The following is a 17,400-nucleotide window of genomic DNA, read 5'->3' on the forward strand; positions in this document are numbered from 1 at the left end:
ATAAAAATGATGGAGGATGGGGACAGAAACACCATCCACGGGACAGCTGAAATCTCCACGGGTAACAGGGAGGATTTGTTCAAGCCCACTGTCACAGAAACTCTGGTTAATATTGTCTGTGGAGGTAAGATATGCAGGGATCTAAAGGGATAAGACAATGGCCGATAAATTGATGGACATCCCCATAGATAAAGGACAAAATTACCCTTTCTGTTAATTACAATTAGTGGTTAAAACGTTTACCATTTGGTTAGGAATGAATATGGTAATAAATATTAAATCCTCCTATTCAAATATTTCCTTTCAAATAAAAATGATAGAATAATATTAGGGAAAAATCAAGTTTCAACCTATCAATTTAAGCGCGAAGGAATGAATAATTGGTGCGAATTTTATTATTTAAAAATCAAATATAAAATATCATAGAGAATTTGAAATTTAGCTTATTTGGATTTTTAGCAATATTTTTATTGTGTTTTTTTCATTTTGTCTTCATATTTTGTTTAAATATTTGTTTCTAGTTTATTGTTTTATCTTTTTTTTGTGGATTTTTAACCTTAAATTTCAGTTTGAATAATTAAAGGATTTTTGGATAACAAATGACAGGTGTTTAGTATTTTTAAGATTTAAAGACCCAACATTAAAGCCACTGTGTCAGATCGTCTTAGGAATCGACGAGATCAGAATAAAGTCACAAAACATTTGTACCAAGTTAGTTGAAAAATCAAGGTTTTTAAAGATTGTTTCGCATGAATAATCTTATTAGGTTTGATGTCGACATGTTAAAATTAATCATATGTGCTATACGTTATGGAAGGATGGACCTAGTCTAGATGAAGCTTTGCTTTCAAAATTTGTAAATTACCTGAGAGATTTTTTCTCATTTATTTCCAATTTGAAAATATGCTGAAAGACTAAATTAATTTGCTGAATCAGTTTTATCAAACTTTTGCACATTTCTTTCAATATTAGATCGGTTAAGAACCTCTTTACAGTTTTTTTATTAAAATTTATTAAAAGTCAAGTTGGGAACCTTTTGTCAGATTTTTTATTACTTCAACGAATTATAATTGAATAGGTATTCCAATAGAAGAATTATAACCTTAGATGATCATTCAATCACATTAATCAACTTATAAAGGAATTTCTTACTAGCAAAGGTTTTTGCATATATTATAGTCAAATATGATATATATTCATATGACCCAATTGCATTATTGTAAAAAAAAATTAGAGCCATATTCAGTAAAGTAACTTGATTATTTTTGGCAATAAATAGCCTTCAAGCCAATTGAGTATAGGGATGACAAGGATTGTAATAATCAACCCCTCCCCCCTCACTCTGCATTTTTTGAATTTAAGCCGAAATAATTCAAGACTATAATATTGTTCTGTTTAGGATGTGGTGACATGTTTTCTGATCATTGGGCCTGGGAGGAGCATATTAGAGATATGGTAGAGCTAGAGGATACAGACCATAATTTTGTTACACAGGTAAGAATATTAGAGATATGGTAGAGCTAGAGGATACAGACCATAATTTTGTTACACAGGTAAGAATATTAGAGATATGGTAGAGCTAGAGGATACAGACCATAATTTTGTTACACAGGTAAGAATATTAGAGATATGGTAGAGCTAGAGGATACAGACCATAATTTTGTTACAAAGGTAAGAATATTAGGGATATGGTAGAGCTAGAGGATACAGACCACAATTTTGTTACAAAGGTAAGAATATTAGAGATATGATAGAGCTAGAGGATACAGATCATAATTTTGTTACACAGGTAAGAATATTAGAGACAAGATAGAGCCAGAGGATACAGACCATAACTTTGTTACACAGGTAAGAATATTAGGGATATGATAGAGCTAGAGGATACAGATCATAATTTTGTTACACAGGTAAGAATATTAGAGATATGGTAGAGCTAGAGGATATAGACCACAATTTTGTTACAAAGGTAAGAATATTAGAGATATGATAGAGCTAGAGGATACAGATCATAATTTTGTTACACAGGTAAGAATATTAGGGATATGATAGAGCTAGAGGATACAGACCATAATTTTGTTACACAGGTAAGAATATTAGAGATATGGTAGAGCTAGAGGATACAGACCATAATTTTGTTACACAGGTAAGAATATTAGAGATATGGTAGAGCTAGAGGATACAGACCATAATTTTGTTACACAGGTAAGAATATTAGAGATATGGTAGAGCTAGAGGATACAGACCATAATTTTGTTACACAGGTAAGAATATTAGAGATATGGTAGAGCTAGAGGATACAGACCTTAATTTTGTTACACACAGGTAAGAATATTAGAGATATGGTAGAGCTAGAGGATACAGACCATAATTTTGTTACATAGGTAAGCATATTAGAGATATGGTAGAGCTAGAGGATACAGACCATAATTTTGTTACAAAGGTAAGAATATTAGAGATATGATAGAGCTAGAGGATACAGACCATAACTTTGTTACACAGGTAAGAATATTAGAGATATGATAGAGCTAGAGGATACAGATCATAATTTTGTTACACAGGTAAGAATATTAGAGATATATTGCATAATGAGTAGCCTTGCAGGGTTAAGGCCTTACCTAGGAAACAAATATTCCCCTTTTTAATTTTGATTTATTTTAAATTAATGGGTTTAGTGCTCAATAGGCATCTTCTGGGAAAGCAACGAAAGATTTATTTATCGACAAAATATGATTTTATCATGCATTTGAGAGAAGAAAAAAAAAACTATTGAGTCTTTTTGTGTGAAGATAAATATATTCATAAATTGAATTATCTTTACTGTCTTGAGACTTAGAAATGTTTTCTACAAAAGGCTTGTATGTCGTATGGTGGGTAATACAATTTGGAAGTTTTATATTACCAAGGACAATACTTTTCATAAGTTAGCGCAGCTTACCGGCACTCGGAGTCACATACTAATATAACTCACACAGTATTTATTATTAGATCACAAAAAAACACTAATAGAACAATGTGTATATACATGAAAAAAAGATCAACATACTATCTAGATAAAAAAAAATCAAAAGCGGCAGAGATAGCAGTCAATAGCAGTCTGAATGCTACTGTCATTTTTATTAAATGCCTAAACAACAAACATTGCATGAGTAATCCTTGGTAGGTCTATTTTCCCTAAATTGAAAAAAAAAGTTGAAAAAGTAACGGCTATCGGCTCAGCCGTTTAGCCGTTTTTTTGGCTATTTTTAGGGCAAATCTGTCATAAATTACGTAGAAATCAACTTATTGAAACATATTTTTGCTTTAAATCATGTGAAATGATACAAAAAAACATTTTTTAGATTTCTAGTACCAGCAACTTCCGGCTAGAACCGTTTGAAAACGTTTTGGATAAGAAAGAGCATTATGTGGAGAGAGGTTTCGTGATGGATTTCGCTTGAAAATACCCAACAAATGTCTAAACGGATGAGCCGCCAGCCGTTAGCCGCTACTTTTCCAACTTTTTGTTCGATTTAGGGAAAATAGACCTACCAAGGATTACTCATGCAAAATTTCAGATCAAAATTCGAATTCTAAGTGCCATTTATACATTGATCACGAGATGGTTGCATTAAACCCCCCCCCCCCCCCCCCTTATATTAAAGATGCTCATACCAATGGGAAAAAATATTTTGATACTGATATCCCATAAAAGTTTGAAAATTGGATCAAAATAAACAAAGATCTCGGGAAATATGTAAAACATATAAAAATAGCCAAAAACCTGATAAAAGACAGTCTGGCCACCATGGTTGTTTTCAAAAAACGACAAAAAAATTAATTTTTAAATCCTTAAAAACTTTAAAAATTTGGAAAATCGGACCATAGGTATACACTGAAGATATGGAAAAAAGTGTTAAATATATTTATAAATAGCCTAAAACCTGCCAAAAAGGCAGTCTGGCCGTCATGGTTATTTCCTTTAAAGACGGGAAATTTAATTTTGATATCTACAACTGAAAAAAATTTAAAAATCGGACTATAAACACTGAAGATATGGAGAAAATGTTAAAAATATATAAAAAAAAACAGCCTAAATCCTGCTGAAAAGGCAGTCTGGCCGTCATGGTTGTCATCTTTAAAAGACGGGAAATTTAATTTTGATATCTATAACTGAAAAAATTTTGAAAATCGGACCATACACTGAAGATATGGAGAAAAATGTGAAAAATATAAAAATAGCCTAAAACCTGCTAAAAAGGCAGTCTGGCCTTCATGATTGTTTTTTTAAACGACAGGAAATTTAATTTTGATATCTGTAACTAAAAAAAAAATTTTGAAAATCGGACCATAAACACTGAAGATATGGAGAAAAATGTGAAAAATATAAAAATAGCCTAAAACCTGCTAAAAATCGGTCCGACCGCAAATGATGTTTTATAGTCAATTGTGCTCCTTAATAATGGGAATGTTGTCAAAAAATTTCAGCATTCTATCTTTTATAGGAGCTGAGTAAATCCCATTTCCCCCATAGCGTTACGGACTGACTGACTGACTGACGGACGGACGGACGGACAAAGTGAATTATAGAGTAGCTTCGCTACTAAAAAGCAACTAGGAGTTATTGAGAAGCTTCAATAATAACAACAATAATGTTGTTTTCACCTTTATATAAGTGTATCTTTCTATTTCATAACTATATATTTTATCTACCAAAAAAAAGAAGAAAAAGGCAAAGATTAAAGTAAACGACTTGTATTATTTTTTGTAAAGAAAACAGAGCATGGTAGCATATTAATTTTTGTATCATCTAGTTGCTGGGGCATCGTTTTCTTTTTAAAGTAGATATAAGACTCACCCACGAATACGATCAATATAAAGCTTTTCTTTAATCACGAATATAATCCGTACATTGGTTTTATATATCTTAATAGACAGAAAAAATTACTTTTAATGATACTATTGACTGTGCCACTAGCATCTAAAATGGATGGGGCATAAAACCATGTACAGTTTTTTTTTAAATAGATAATTCTATGGTTTCAGTGGTTAGCGAGATCTTAACAAACAACCAAAAAACCTTAGGTACTACTTTATATTATTAGATATTGAAAATCTTCATGTTTTTTAGGTTATGGATGGGGAAGACCCAAATGTTGTGTTGGATGGCGCCTTCGAGTGCCCTGACTGTGGTAATGGTTATGCTTCTGAGGAACATAGAGATAATCACAGGTTCTGAAAGATTATAAGTATTTTTGTAAAGGGGAGGACGGGTGGAGATGCGATCCCCAATTTTCAAATTCTTTGAACGTACATATAAGACTTTTACAGAAATGCTTCGCATCCAGACTATCTATCTATGTTTGATATAAAGTTAACACTATATAAGAGTAGAATCTAAATATTTGATTGACGTGCCTCTGTAATTATCAAGTAACATTCAGGCACGAGACACAATTACTTTAGCTAGGCCCAAGGCATTATTTGTATCCTTTTTATGCATTCATAGGCCTACCTTTACCAATATAACACCATATATGGGTAACGCTAGCCTATTCATGGTAATTTGTATGTGATTCGTTAATATTATATGTTTATTGAAGACATTATGTTTAATGTTAAAGTAATCATGTAACCAATTAGTACATGTATGTATGCCTACAACCATGTCTGATTTACGTCACAAGTTAACATACAGACACTTTATTGAACAGACAAACACTAAGATCCTTATTATAAGCTGATGTTATAGCATGTATCTCTTAAAATAAGTTAGTTATTTATTGACTCTCCTACCATCAAGTTCTCTTCTGGCTTTAAAAGGTAATGACTTAGTTGTTTGGCATGCATTGTAGTTTAAATTTTGACCCTTAGTACTTAGCATGAATTGAGCTTAGGCCTTATGTTAGAATTCTAACACTTAGCACAATTCACTGCTTGGGACTTAGGGCACTTTTCTGTCCTACACTACTTATGATTTTAACACTTATCCTGTAAATATTTTCATACTTAACTTATTCACTTGTAATATAAATACACTTTATAAAACATTTTCCTTCCTTAATACTTAATATACTTATATAATTCCGATCAAATATCAAAACCAACCATTTATTCTTAGATTAAAGCAATATAATACCTCGCGTGGGACTTTTGTTGAGCTTCCACCAGCTCAACCAAATTCGTATTAAACTTGTGGGAATAGAGGGATAAGCATTCTAAATAGACGAACCGACGATGAGAATGTCTATGTGTATTGCAGTAAAAGTAGGTTTTTAGTAGTACTCATAGAAGAGCGGTCTCCATACCATATTATTGGACAAACGCCCCATTCGCACTACCACGGGTTTGAAGGAACGTAGTTAGTGTAAGAAAATAATATTGCGTACTGGAAAGTTTATTGAATATCTTTTGTGTGTATAGCAAGGGGCGTCCAAGCTTTTTTTTTTTGGGAGGGGTAAAAAATTTTAGGGGGGGGGGTAATTCGTGTTTGGGGGGGGTAAAATGGCGCGCGAAGCGCGCCGAAATTTTTTTTTACCCCCCCCAAAATTTTTACCCCGGGGGTAAAATTTGATTGGGGGGGGTAATTACCCCCCCTAAAGTCTGTTGGGGGGGGGGGGGTAAATACTCCCCCCAAATCTGTGGGGGGGGGTAATTACCCCCCCCAAACTAATTTACCCCGGGGGTAAAATTTTTGGGGGGGGTAATTTGATTATGTAAAAAAAGCACCTACCTAATCTATTAAGTTAATAAGTACTATCCTATAACATAAAGTAGTAAGTAAGGTTTATTTGACTATAGCTTCAGATTTCATTACTTTTAATACTGAGTTCTCCTTTTTAGGAAAGCTTCACATAGATCCCATGATGGTTCCACACTATTATAGGTCAATCCTTTGAGTGGTTTTAGGCTATTTTTCTCCTCCCTTTTTACCCTTTAGAAAACACGAGTTCTTAGATGCTAAGGGCGCCACTACTATTCAAATATATAGTAGTATCTCATTCTTTAGAACATAAAAATACAATAATTAACTCACTAACCAATGAACCAAAATGATTATACTTTAAAGCGAAGCGTCTTATAGGTCCTGGTAAGTTTTATAACTAGTTTTGAGACACCCTGACATCTTCCTAAAAGACATCGCCTATAGAAATTCTTTTTCATTATTTAATGAAATATTTAATTTAGTTAGGTATCTATTTTATGGAATCTTCAGTGCTTTACAATTACATCATAGATCCCCGGGATGGTTTTAGCCCTTATAAAGGCCCAAGCAAATAAAACATGATCAAACTATTAAATTTTTTGTTATCATGGTGTTCAAGATCTGATTTAATTGAAACATTAGGATATACTTTTCATTAACTATTAGGAGACCAAACGAGGAACATAAAATATATTACACCTCAAGGCTCGAGTCACACTATGACTTTTTTTAGGGGGGGGGGCGGGGATTACTCCCTCCCCCCCCCCAAAAAAAAAAATTTCAGTAAAATTTTTTTTAAAGAACATTCAATTTGGGGGGGGTAAATACCCCCCCAAAAAAAATTTTTTTAAAGAACATTTATTTTAGGGGGGGTAATTACCCCCCCCAAAATGGTTCGGGGGGGGTAAATACCCCCCCCAAAATCGTTGGGGGTGCCTACGGCACCCCCAAGGTAGGGGTAATTTTTTTTTGGGGGGGGTATTGTTAAAAAAATTTTGGGGGTGCCAAATGGCCCATTACCCCCCCCCCCTTGGACGCCTATGTGTATAGCCATAGTTTCATAGTGTTTAAAACTAAGTAATCATTTAGTAGGATGATAAACTTTTGTATAGCCACCAGGGCTAGCTCAAGGACCACATTAAATTACCTACATTATAACCCGCTGTCTCATAGAAGCTACTTTTTATTACCTTGAGGAGCTATAATATTTATTACATAGAATTGGTTACGATAAGTTGTTTCCAATAGGCTTTATAAATATTTTATGTTAGTCTTGCATAGCTGTTTTAAGTGTCTAGAAGGTCCACCATTATATAGGTGGAATTTATATGAAATGATAGGTACTTTAAAGTTTTGTTTTTTAGAATGACAATTGGAACGAGTGTTAGATTAGTTTGCTCCCAGTGTGCATCCCTTGTCCCTGATATGGAGAAACATTTACCAAGACACAAGGTAAGATTAGTTTGCTCCAGGTGTGCATCCCTTGTCCCTGATATGGAGAAACATTTACCTAGACACAAGGTAAGATTAGTTTGCTCCCAGTGTGCATCCCTTGTCCCTGATATGGAGAAACATTTACCTAAACACAAGGTAAGATTAGTCTGCTCCCAGTGTACATCCCTTGTTCCTGATATGGAGAAACATTTACCTAGACACAAGGTAAGATTAGTTTGCTCCCAGTGTGCATCCCTTGTCCCTGATATGGAGAAACATTTACCTAAACACAAGGTAAGATTAGTTTGCTCCTAGTGTGCATCCCTTGTCCCTGATATGGAGAAACATTTACCTAAACACAAGGTAAGATTAGTCTGCTCCCAGTGTGCATCCCTTGTCCCTGATATGGAGAAACATTTACCTAGACACAAGGTATAACATTTTACTGTTCTTTGGACACAATTGCCCTTGTTTCCTTTACGGATGCTTAAAGATTTCTTTAACGCTACAAATATGCGGGAAATATTATTCTAGTATGGCTTCTAAACCGATAACAGCCGCTGGATTAGAACCGGTTTTCAGTCAGACTGAAAAATCAATTATAGTATCCTACCAAAGACAATTTTCCACGAATATTAAAATCCTATAATTAAAATCACCTTTATTAGCCCGCGCCTTCGGCCTCTCAGGCCTAACAAAACTGGTGTTAATTTTATAATTTTTACTCTTAATATCCGCAGAAAACTGTCCATAAAACGATGTGATAAATAACTATTTTTAATTTTTTTTTCAGAGTGATATAAAGTGCGGGGAGTGTGGAGGTGCAATGAGAAATCTTCACGATCATATGCTGCAAAAACACAGGAAATTAGACATTAATTTTGCACAGAGACATATTATCATTTCAAGGGGATAGCTTCATTAAGTATTATATAATAATAGGTTTTGCTACTTAAAGGTTATTTAAATATTGCCCAAGAAAACCAAAAGACATCCATTAATAAACATCAATAAGTTCGATATCTTTGAAATTAATGTCTATTTCTTTGCCGCAGTGGTTTTATGTCCGTGCTTATCATGCAGACAGTTAGATGTGCTGGAGATGGTAGCACGCTGGTCAGCTTAGAGATTGTTCTTGCTACTAATGCCAGGAATTTTACATGTATTTGATATCAAGCGATTAAATGTTTCGGGGATAGGACAATAGATTATGAATTGTTCTTGGTTTGGTAAAAGATATGAAGATACGTGGATATTTTAAAAGGAGAAAATTAGGGTTGCAATTTTCCCTCGCTTTTATTGGTCGGCCCGTTTATCTAGTAGGAAGGGAGGGGATGGGATAAAAGGAAGGGATGGGCAGATCGTTATTTTGGCCCGCTACAGAGTTCACTTTATAATAGAACATGAAAATCTGGTGTAAGATCCAAGTAAATTTTTTTAATGAATGTTTAAAATTAAAATTAATTTTTGAATTTAATTTTATTTGATATTTTATTACATGTAACTACAATAGATTTTTGGCCTCTGAAGTGAAACCATTTGAACCTGAAGAACCAGAAAAATTAAATAATAACAAACCTCCAAGTTCAGTCAAAAGAAAACAACAGGTATAGTACCTAATAATTGCTAGTTCAATCCCATTTTTTTTACATTTATTGGTCCTACTATATTTGTAACTCGTGGCTATGCCCTTGCCCCTAGAGGCTTTTAGGGTCAATTAAGGGGGCGGGAGGATTCACCCTCCCCCCTATTTTCGATTGTAGTTTTTAAAAAGAAGGATAAAAAAATTTGGGGGACATTGTTTTCTAAGCTACACTGTAAAGGAGAACCATATTGGTAGAGACAGACTCAGATCCTGTTAGTTCTATATAAGGATTTTAGATACCTTAGACAAATCAAGTGCTAAGGCAAAGGAAGGTCAGCTTAGGATCCAACCTTCTTGCACGGCTATGGGCCAGTCTTCAATAATCCTTCACAATATGTATCAAAGTTTTAATTAAGCCAATGAGATCAAACAACTTCTTGTATACTTTTGTGTACAACTTCAAGTTATCTTTACTTTAAAAAATCTGAAATCTGCTTTTGCATAAAACCTGTAGGTATTTGTCAATGTTTAGTTAAAACAACCTAGATTATCTTGCATACTTTTTAGATAGATAATCATTTCCTTTGTTTTATTATTGTCTTAGTTTACTACGTAGATCCATTATTTATAATTATAATTGAGTTAAAGCGTATTCAAAATGATGAATCTCTGAAAACACGCCGTCCCCTAATGCAATTAAGACATATATTACTTAAATTCTTATCATTATAATAAAGTAACAGGATCTGAGTGTGTGTCGGCCTGTCTGTATCAAAGGATCTCGCTAACCGCTGAACCGATATGGTTCTCCTTTATGATGTAGTTTCTTATAGGTCTTATTTTTGGGGGGTTGGTACTACCACCCTCTCAATAGAAATCGCTAATATTTAAAGTGCTCACATTAGTTAAATGCTTTGCTAATATCAAGAAAATTTTGACTTCCATAACTTTTCATTTCTTGATTTTGTAAGCGAAAGGGGGGAGGCGGATGTGACACTTTTTGAAACCAAAACCAAAAGTCAACAAAGGAACTCATCTAAAAAAAGAGTTACAGGTCTGAGATTTTGCATGGCAGTTGCTTTATAGGGGTACAATATGGAACTGTGAAGAAACGGCGGCGCAACCGCCGAAAACCGGCGTTTCCCGCCGAATTTTTTTTTTACTTTTCTCGGCGGTTTTCGGCGGTTGTGCCGCCGTTTCTTTACAGTTCCATATTGTACCCCTATTAAGCAACTACCATGCAAAATCTCAGACCTGTAACTCTTTTTTTAGTTGAGTTCCTTTGACTTTTAGTTTTGGTTTCAAAAAGTGGCACATCCGCCTCCCCCATTTACTAACAATTAGATTTTAAAACTATTTTATATCTTGATTTTATTGAAAGCCAGTGTATATCTATAAACAGAAATTCTATTCATGAAAAATATATTTCTTAAATTCCGTTTTAATTTTTTAATTTTATTTATACAAAACATTTCTTATAAAATGAAGGCAACAATTAATAAGTAAAATAAGTCAAATCAATATAGGTAATTTGTTTTCTTCATACATACGTATATTAATATTATACCTAGTTTATTTTTGTTCATAAATAATTAGCATTAATTACACTATATATAGGTTTTTTCTATATATAGCATGTTGTATAGATTTGTTATGCTTAAAGTAAATAGTACAGTTTTAAGCTGTTTACTCTTTATAAAGCTTTTTCTTCTTATTTTTACCAAGAATTATAAAATATGTGTTTCCATTTCGGGGATCAGATAAGTTTGAAACACATTCAAAACCGCGTCCGTTGATACTAGCTTTAAAACTTTGTGTACTGTGTTAATTTTAAATATAAGAATCAAAGACGAATATTTTTTTTAAATCCAATTTCTTTTAGGAGGATTCTGAAATATTCAATATAAGTCACAGCGCCTTTTCTTTGGACGATGAGTTCCTTGTTGACGCGAATGCTATCAACGACCCATCCGATGCTAATTTTACTCCGAAAAAGAAGAAAATTAAGAAACAGGTATAGTTATTTATCGCATCGTATTATAGACAGCTTTCGAGAATATTGAAATGAAAAATTACAAGAGTAAAACCAGTTTTTTTAGCCAATGGCTTTTATTTTTTAAAAATTTTGAAAAGCTTGTAGTACAATGGTTTGCATGATTTTTTAGTTTGGCTTTGAACCTGTCCTGATCGGTTTCGAAGCATTTCTGGAAGTGTAGATTGATGTCAACAACCACTTAGTTATAATTGAAAAGAATTTTTTTCGTCTTCTAATCTAACCCCCCTCTAGGTTTACACTCCTCCTGGCAAAACCCTGTGCACATTAAAGTTTTCAACACATTCGCATATCAACGTCTCATTTTGTTTTTAAATAAATTTTCAATTTAGGGAACCCCGCCCAATTGGCCGACGACGCCAGAATCCAAAGACCTGGACAAGAGTGATCTGACCGAGTACATGAGCGAGTTTGGTATGTCGGAGAGGGACCGGGCGCTGTGCCCCCCGCCCTACCTGCCCACAGAGTTTTTCGACGGGGATGGCGTGCGGCTTTGGCTGAAGCTGCAGAGCAGAAAAGGGTTTCACCAGTGCGAATTATGTGGATTTCTGGCTAAAACTAAAAATAAGTATAGGTATGATTTTGTTTTATTCTTACAAAATCAGTTCATGTTTATGAGAAGGAATAATTGTGTTTGTCATCCTTGGGGATGAATATTAATTTACTCTCTATTGTCTTATCCCTAGATTTAATGTAAATATTTTATTTGTCCAATAAGTATTTTTCTAACTCGCTTTGTACGTCAGTTTCAATATCTGTTTGTCTCAAAATCTTAAATGATTCAAAATCAAATTGTTTACCAATCTACGTTGAATCCCATAAAATCAACTCCCATGCCAAATTTTAGTCCTCTAATCCTGTTATTAAGTCACATACTTTTACGACAAAAAGCTCAAATGCCTCCCTTCCCCCATTTTTTTTTTACAAACATGTTTTATTTTAGGGAGAAGCAAGACCACTTGATGAAATGGCATTTTTCAAGGGTAAGTTTAAAAAATAATTTTGCAGAGTTTCTACAAAAGCCGTGTGAAAGTAAAGACCTAAAATATGGTTTATAATGCTTCCTCAACGTCAGACAGTTAAGGGAATGCCCTAGATCATTATTAAGCACAGTTGGACAATAAGTTGTGCAATCAAAGAGTAGATAAATGATACGGATGTAATGTATTGTACGCATATTGTAGATATGATCTAAGAAATTATATATTTTTAAGAATTTTTAATAATCATATTATTGGTCTATGACGATTTCTTTTAAACCTTCAAAGGAATTTTTTAATTCAAGAATAATTCACTAAGTGCGCATTTTTTATTTAAAGATTTAGGAGTTCAGAAAATATGATATTTAAGTCTATTATACAAAGGAATTTAAATTTTTATAATAACTTATAATTACGTAGGGAGGAAGGGTACATCGTATTTCAATATTGTAACGTAATATAATCACACGCTCTCATTCACATTCTCTCTTAAAACTTTGGGTACTTGTATCACAGCTTGATATGTTGCTTATTATATCCAAAATTTTCAACCAATTTTAATCTATAGAAGGGGTAATTTTGTTTTTATTATGGATGTTGTTCATCAGCATACTGTTAATTTTCTTGGATCCCTGAAAACATACATTGTACTTGAATGTTGTATCTTTAGTATGCTAGGATCTAGTGGACAATACAATAGTTGGTAAATATTTCTGATTAATCTGGCTACTTATTACCAAAATTAACAATGACTTAAAGTTTTAATTGCACTAAAATTGCATGACAAGAGAAAATGGGCATAAAATCGAACTTATTAGCATGCTTACGTGCGTTGCGCTCTCTAATTTCATTCTGGTAGGATATTTAGGAATTGTTTGTCCGGTTAAATTGCTGGAAACACATGGCTCTAGAAAGCGCGGAAAAATTCAGATCCGGTTTTAATGATTATGTTGTACAACTTTACACTTTGCGATTAACAGTTTGAATTACTAAAATGTGCCCTCTATCGCATTTTCGTCTTGATCCTAATTTTGGATTTTCAGGATTATTTTATATTGTTTAGGTTTATAATTCTAATTATTCTCCTTTGTTTGGAGTCTTTATTGTCATATATTTATAAAAACAATTGCTTAATTTTATATTAACAGACACTTTTCATTGCGCATCTGAATTTTAATGAAATGTAGCTGTTGTTTTAAAGATCTTATAATCAAGGACGATTAGAAACATCATAGAATGGAAACTTCATGAAATTATTGACTTTTAATTATCAAATAAGTGTATAATCCTTATATTAAAGTAACAAGATGTCTGTCTGTTTGTTGTACCAAAGGATCTCGCTAACCCCTGAACCGATCGGGTTCTCCTTAACAGGGTAGCTTCTCATAGGTCCCGGGAAGGTTTATAACTATTTTGGGGGAGGGTACCACCACCCTCCCAAGAGAAATCACAATAAATCGAAATTTTATTTTAAGTATAGACTCCTACCCAAAATTGCGAGGTATCGTAGAAAGAGACTCCTACACAACATAGCTAGGTATCGTAGAAACTAGAACGCAACAATTAATGTGCCACTAGAGGCTTTTAGGGGCGTAGCCGCTAGTGGTAGAAATAGTATTAGTTGTATAAGTACAAGAAATAGTAAAGATGTTCATTTTAATTCTTTTTGAGAATTTCTCAAAGATTTCAAGCCAATGAATGAGATAACATGATTTTAAATCTTAGGGTACGTAGGATCATTCAACAGTTTATTATCATTTAGTGTAAACATTTGTTTTGAAAAGCTATGTTACTGTTGATAAAAACGTTTTAATGGATTTAAAATTTTCTATTTTAGAGAATAGACGAGATATTGCCCTCAACTGGGAAGAAACCTTTCCACTGTCCTCTCTGTGAATTTCTTGGAAAAGACAGACAATGTGTAGTCAGACATTATACAGGTATGATTCCTTCAGACAATGTGTAGTCAGACATTATACAGGTATGATCCCTTCAGACAATGTGTAGTCAGACATTATACAGGTATGATCCCTTCAGACAATGTGTAGTCAGACATTATACAGGTATGATCCCTTCAGACAATGTGTAGTCAGACATTATACAGGTATGATCCCTTCAGACCAATAGTTGACCCCTTAAACCCCCCTGGCCTTCCCCTCTCCCACTATTAACCTGAGCCTAACGCTTCTGGGAAGTTCCTTTTTTCACCTAAAGTAACTTTAAAAGGATAAAAGAATATTTTTTAGACGATGGTTTGAGGTCCACTTTGGATTAAATTGATATTGTCCCTTTGCAAGTTGCGCAGCTACTCTAAATATCACATTATACTTTGTTCGTCTTATGTTTATTGGTACAGGCATTATTTAGGTCTACCTTAAAAGCTTTACAGGTAACGTAGCTACTCTATATTAGACTATTTCTTTTAGTCCTATGTACTATGGCTACATAATAGCCTAAGGCAGGGTTTAGGCTAGTTTGTAAAACAATGTAATGTCTTGATAATTGTTTTAAAAGTCTATTAATATGTTTTTATTTTCAGGGAAGCATCAGGCACTGGATGTGTGGATGGGAGAGTTTATGGACTCGCTAACCAGCAAATCTATCACTGAAGATATTCTTCTTTCAGTTGAAAATGTTGACATCCTTGCAAAGTAAGATTTTTATCGTTTAAATTAATACTGAACAGGGTCGACAGCATACCTACATAATACATTATTTAAGTAACAAACCTCATAAAGTAACAAAAAACAGACGGACAGATGAAAAGGGTTGTTAAGGAGATGCTTATTAGCCACAGTAGGCTTTCAATAGAGCCGAGATGATTATGAATGGACGGATGGCCATTAGTTATTGAGTAGATGCTTTTTGGTAAATAGAATCCTCAGAAAAATATAAGTTTAAAAAGCAGTTATTTTACCCTGCAAAAAAGACAGAAAATAAGAGTTAAGATAAATCTTCGCTCCTACTAAGACTAGGTGAGTGTATCTTTGGATTTACAGGTTCTTGTTAATTCAAAATAGAAAACAGTTAGTCTGGTATTTTTCACATAAAGAAAAATATGTTACATATTTGTGTTTTTTTCTTCTTCCATTTGATGTTTTCATCAAGAAGACCAATATTCTACAATAAAGAGAGATTTATTTAACAGGGAGGGACATGGTATCTTTTTTTTTATAAAAAAAAACTGTTTTGTCTCCTATAACGTTCTTACCTGTAAATATGAAATCAAGTCTAAATAGTTTCCTTATATGATATATACTAATTATAAACTAGAAAAATGTATTCACTAGGTAAAGATCTCGAAAACGGCTGGACCTATCGTCGTACATTTGTATCAGTGCAGGGCAGTGTTTACTTCTTTTCTGTCATGAGATGGAGGGGACATTAACAGTTAAATTAATTGTACTATACATTCCTTCTTTTACCAACTACCAAAGAATAGTTATTTCTCACATCGTATTATAAACGGCTTTCCGCGGATATAGAATGTACAATTATAAGATTAAAACCAGTTTTTTTAGCCCCTTTGGCACCTCGGGGCTAAAAAAACTGTTTTTGATCTTATAATTGTACATTTTTATATTTGTGGAAAGCCGGATATACAGGGTGCGCCACATAAATCCGGACTTTTTTTAAACGGCCATAGCGCCAAAACTACTTGACCAATCAGGACGTTTGACCCCACTATAAAAAGCTTAGGTAATGACCTTTTTGCCCATGAAAATCTTTGGATGATGGAGGACGTGTACGCCGAGCTGGCCGCGCATATGTTCAACAAGGCAGATTCGAATTGCGCAGATAAATTACCGTGGATTTATGACTTGGGCCTACTAAATCTGACCTCAGCCAATCTGTAGGTGAGATGGACTAATAAAACTTGCTGGAGATACTATCAGATACCTAGTGAAAACACTAGAAAAGACTAGAGCTCTCTATCCCAGCTGACTTGGCTGTAGTGCTCCGACAAAGTGGATCGTGGTAGATTTTAAGATGTCAAAAACGTCAAAAATTTCTCGGTTCTTGACTTCAGGGGCCCATATGGAACCTTGAAACTCGTTTTAGACTATGTATTGCGCTGATAACCCTATCTTAATTTTCATGCCATTTTTAAAACGTTGTTCTAGCTTAACTGTGGCCCAAATGAGAGCCGCCGTGTCAAAGAGTAGCTTTAAAGATGGGTTAATTTGGATCCTGATGTTACTCACTCCTTAAGGATATGTGGCCTCCCAGCAGCCCCAATGGACTTTTGAGCCTGGAGCGCCATTAAAGCATGAACCAATAGACGCGCCCATACCAAGAAGACCTCTCTCACTGCTCCTATCATGGAGAACTTCGCCTGCTTGAACAGGGACATGGTGACCAGGGTCGGCGGGCGGTTCAGGGGGCGGGTAGAGGCGATGATTGAGGCTGGCGGCGATTTTATTGAATAATCTAATAGTCATATACCTAGTTTGCTTTCCAGTTTTTAAAATTCCATAAAATCTTTAAAATTGACGATTTTATGTTCATTTGTTTAAAAATAAGAAAAAGTCCGGATTTATGTGGCGCACTCTGTAGAATGTACAATTATGAGATTAAAACTAGTTTTAATCTTATGATTGTATAATACGATGCTAGACATAGTTTTTTCGTATGGATGAGAACCGGTTCCTATCCACCGGATTCG

General features: G+C 34.1%; 1 protein-coding gene across 5 annotated transcripts in view; it reads left to right on the forward strand.

Moving 5' to 3' along the window:
* LOC145326383 (uncharacterized) overlaps positions 1 to 17,400 on the forward strand; it is a 25,676-nt gene continuing 8,276 nt past the window's right edge. For 2 of the 5 annotated variants that reach the window (XR_013881901.1, XM_080169711.1), the window contains exons 1-12: positions 1 to 124; positions 1,400 to 1,494; positions 5,108 to 5,208; positions 8,047 to 8,134; positions 8,910 to 8,977; positions 9,169 to 9,265; positions 9,628 to 9,723; positions 11,584 to 11,715; positions 12,087 to 12,328; positions 12,698 to 12,737; positions 14,572 to 14,674; positions 15,274 to 15,385. Coding sequence is in view for 4 of the 5 variants with exons in the window: in XM_080169711.1 (XP_080025837.1) it covers positions 7 to 124; positions 1,400 to 1,494; positions 5,108 to 5,208; positions 8,047 to 8,134; positions 8,910 to 8,977; positions 9,169 to 9,265; positions 9,628 to 9,723; positions 11,584 to 11,715; positions 12,087 to 12,328; positions 12,698 to 12,737; positions 14,572 to 14,674; positions 15,274 to 15,385 (1,292 nt within the window). In the remaining variant the exon portion in view is untranslated. Of the gene's footprint in view, positions 125 to 1,399; positions 1,495 to 2,189; positions 2,262 to 2,508; positions 2,559 to 5,107; positions 5,209 to 8,046; positions 8,135 to 8,437; positions 8,549 to 8,909; positions 8,978 to 9,168; positions 9,266 to 9,627; positions 9,724 to 11,583; positions 11,716 to 12,086; positions 12,329 to 12,697; positions 12,738 to 14,571; positions 14,675 to 15,273; positions 15,386 to 17,400 lie in introns of those variants that run through there. The other 3 variants (XM_080169712.1, XM_080169714.1, XM_080169715.1) reach the window with 3 other exon arrangements.

The sequence above is a fragment of the Acartia tonsa genome, chromosome 8, assembly GCF_053477335.1.
Source record: "Acartia tonsa isolate MP-2025a chromosome 8, ASM5347733v1, whole genome shotgun sequence".
NCBI lineage: Eukaryota > Metazoa > Arthropoda > Copepoda > Calanoida > Acartiidae > Acartia > Acartia tonsa.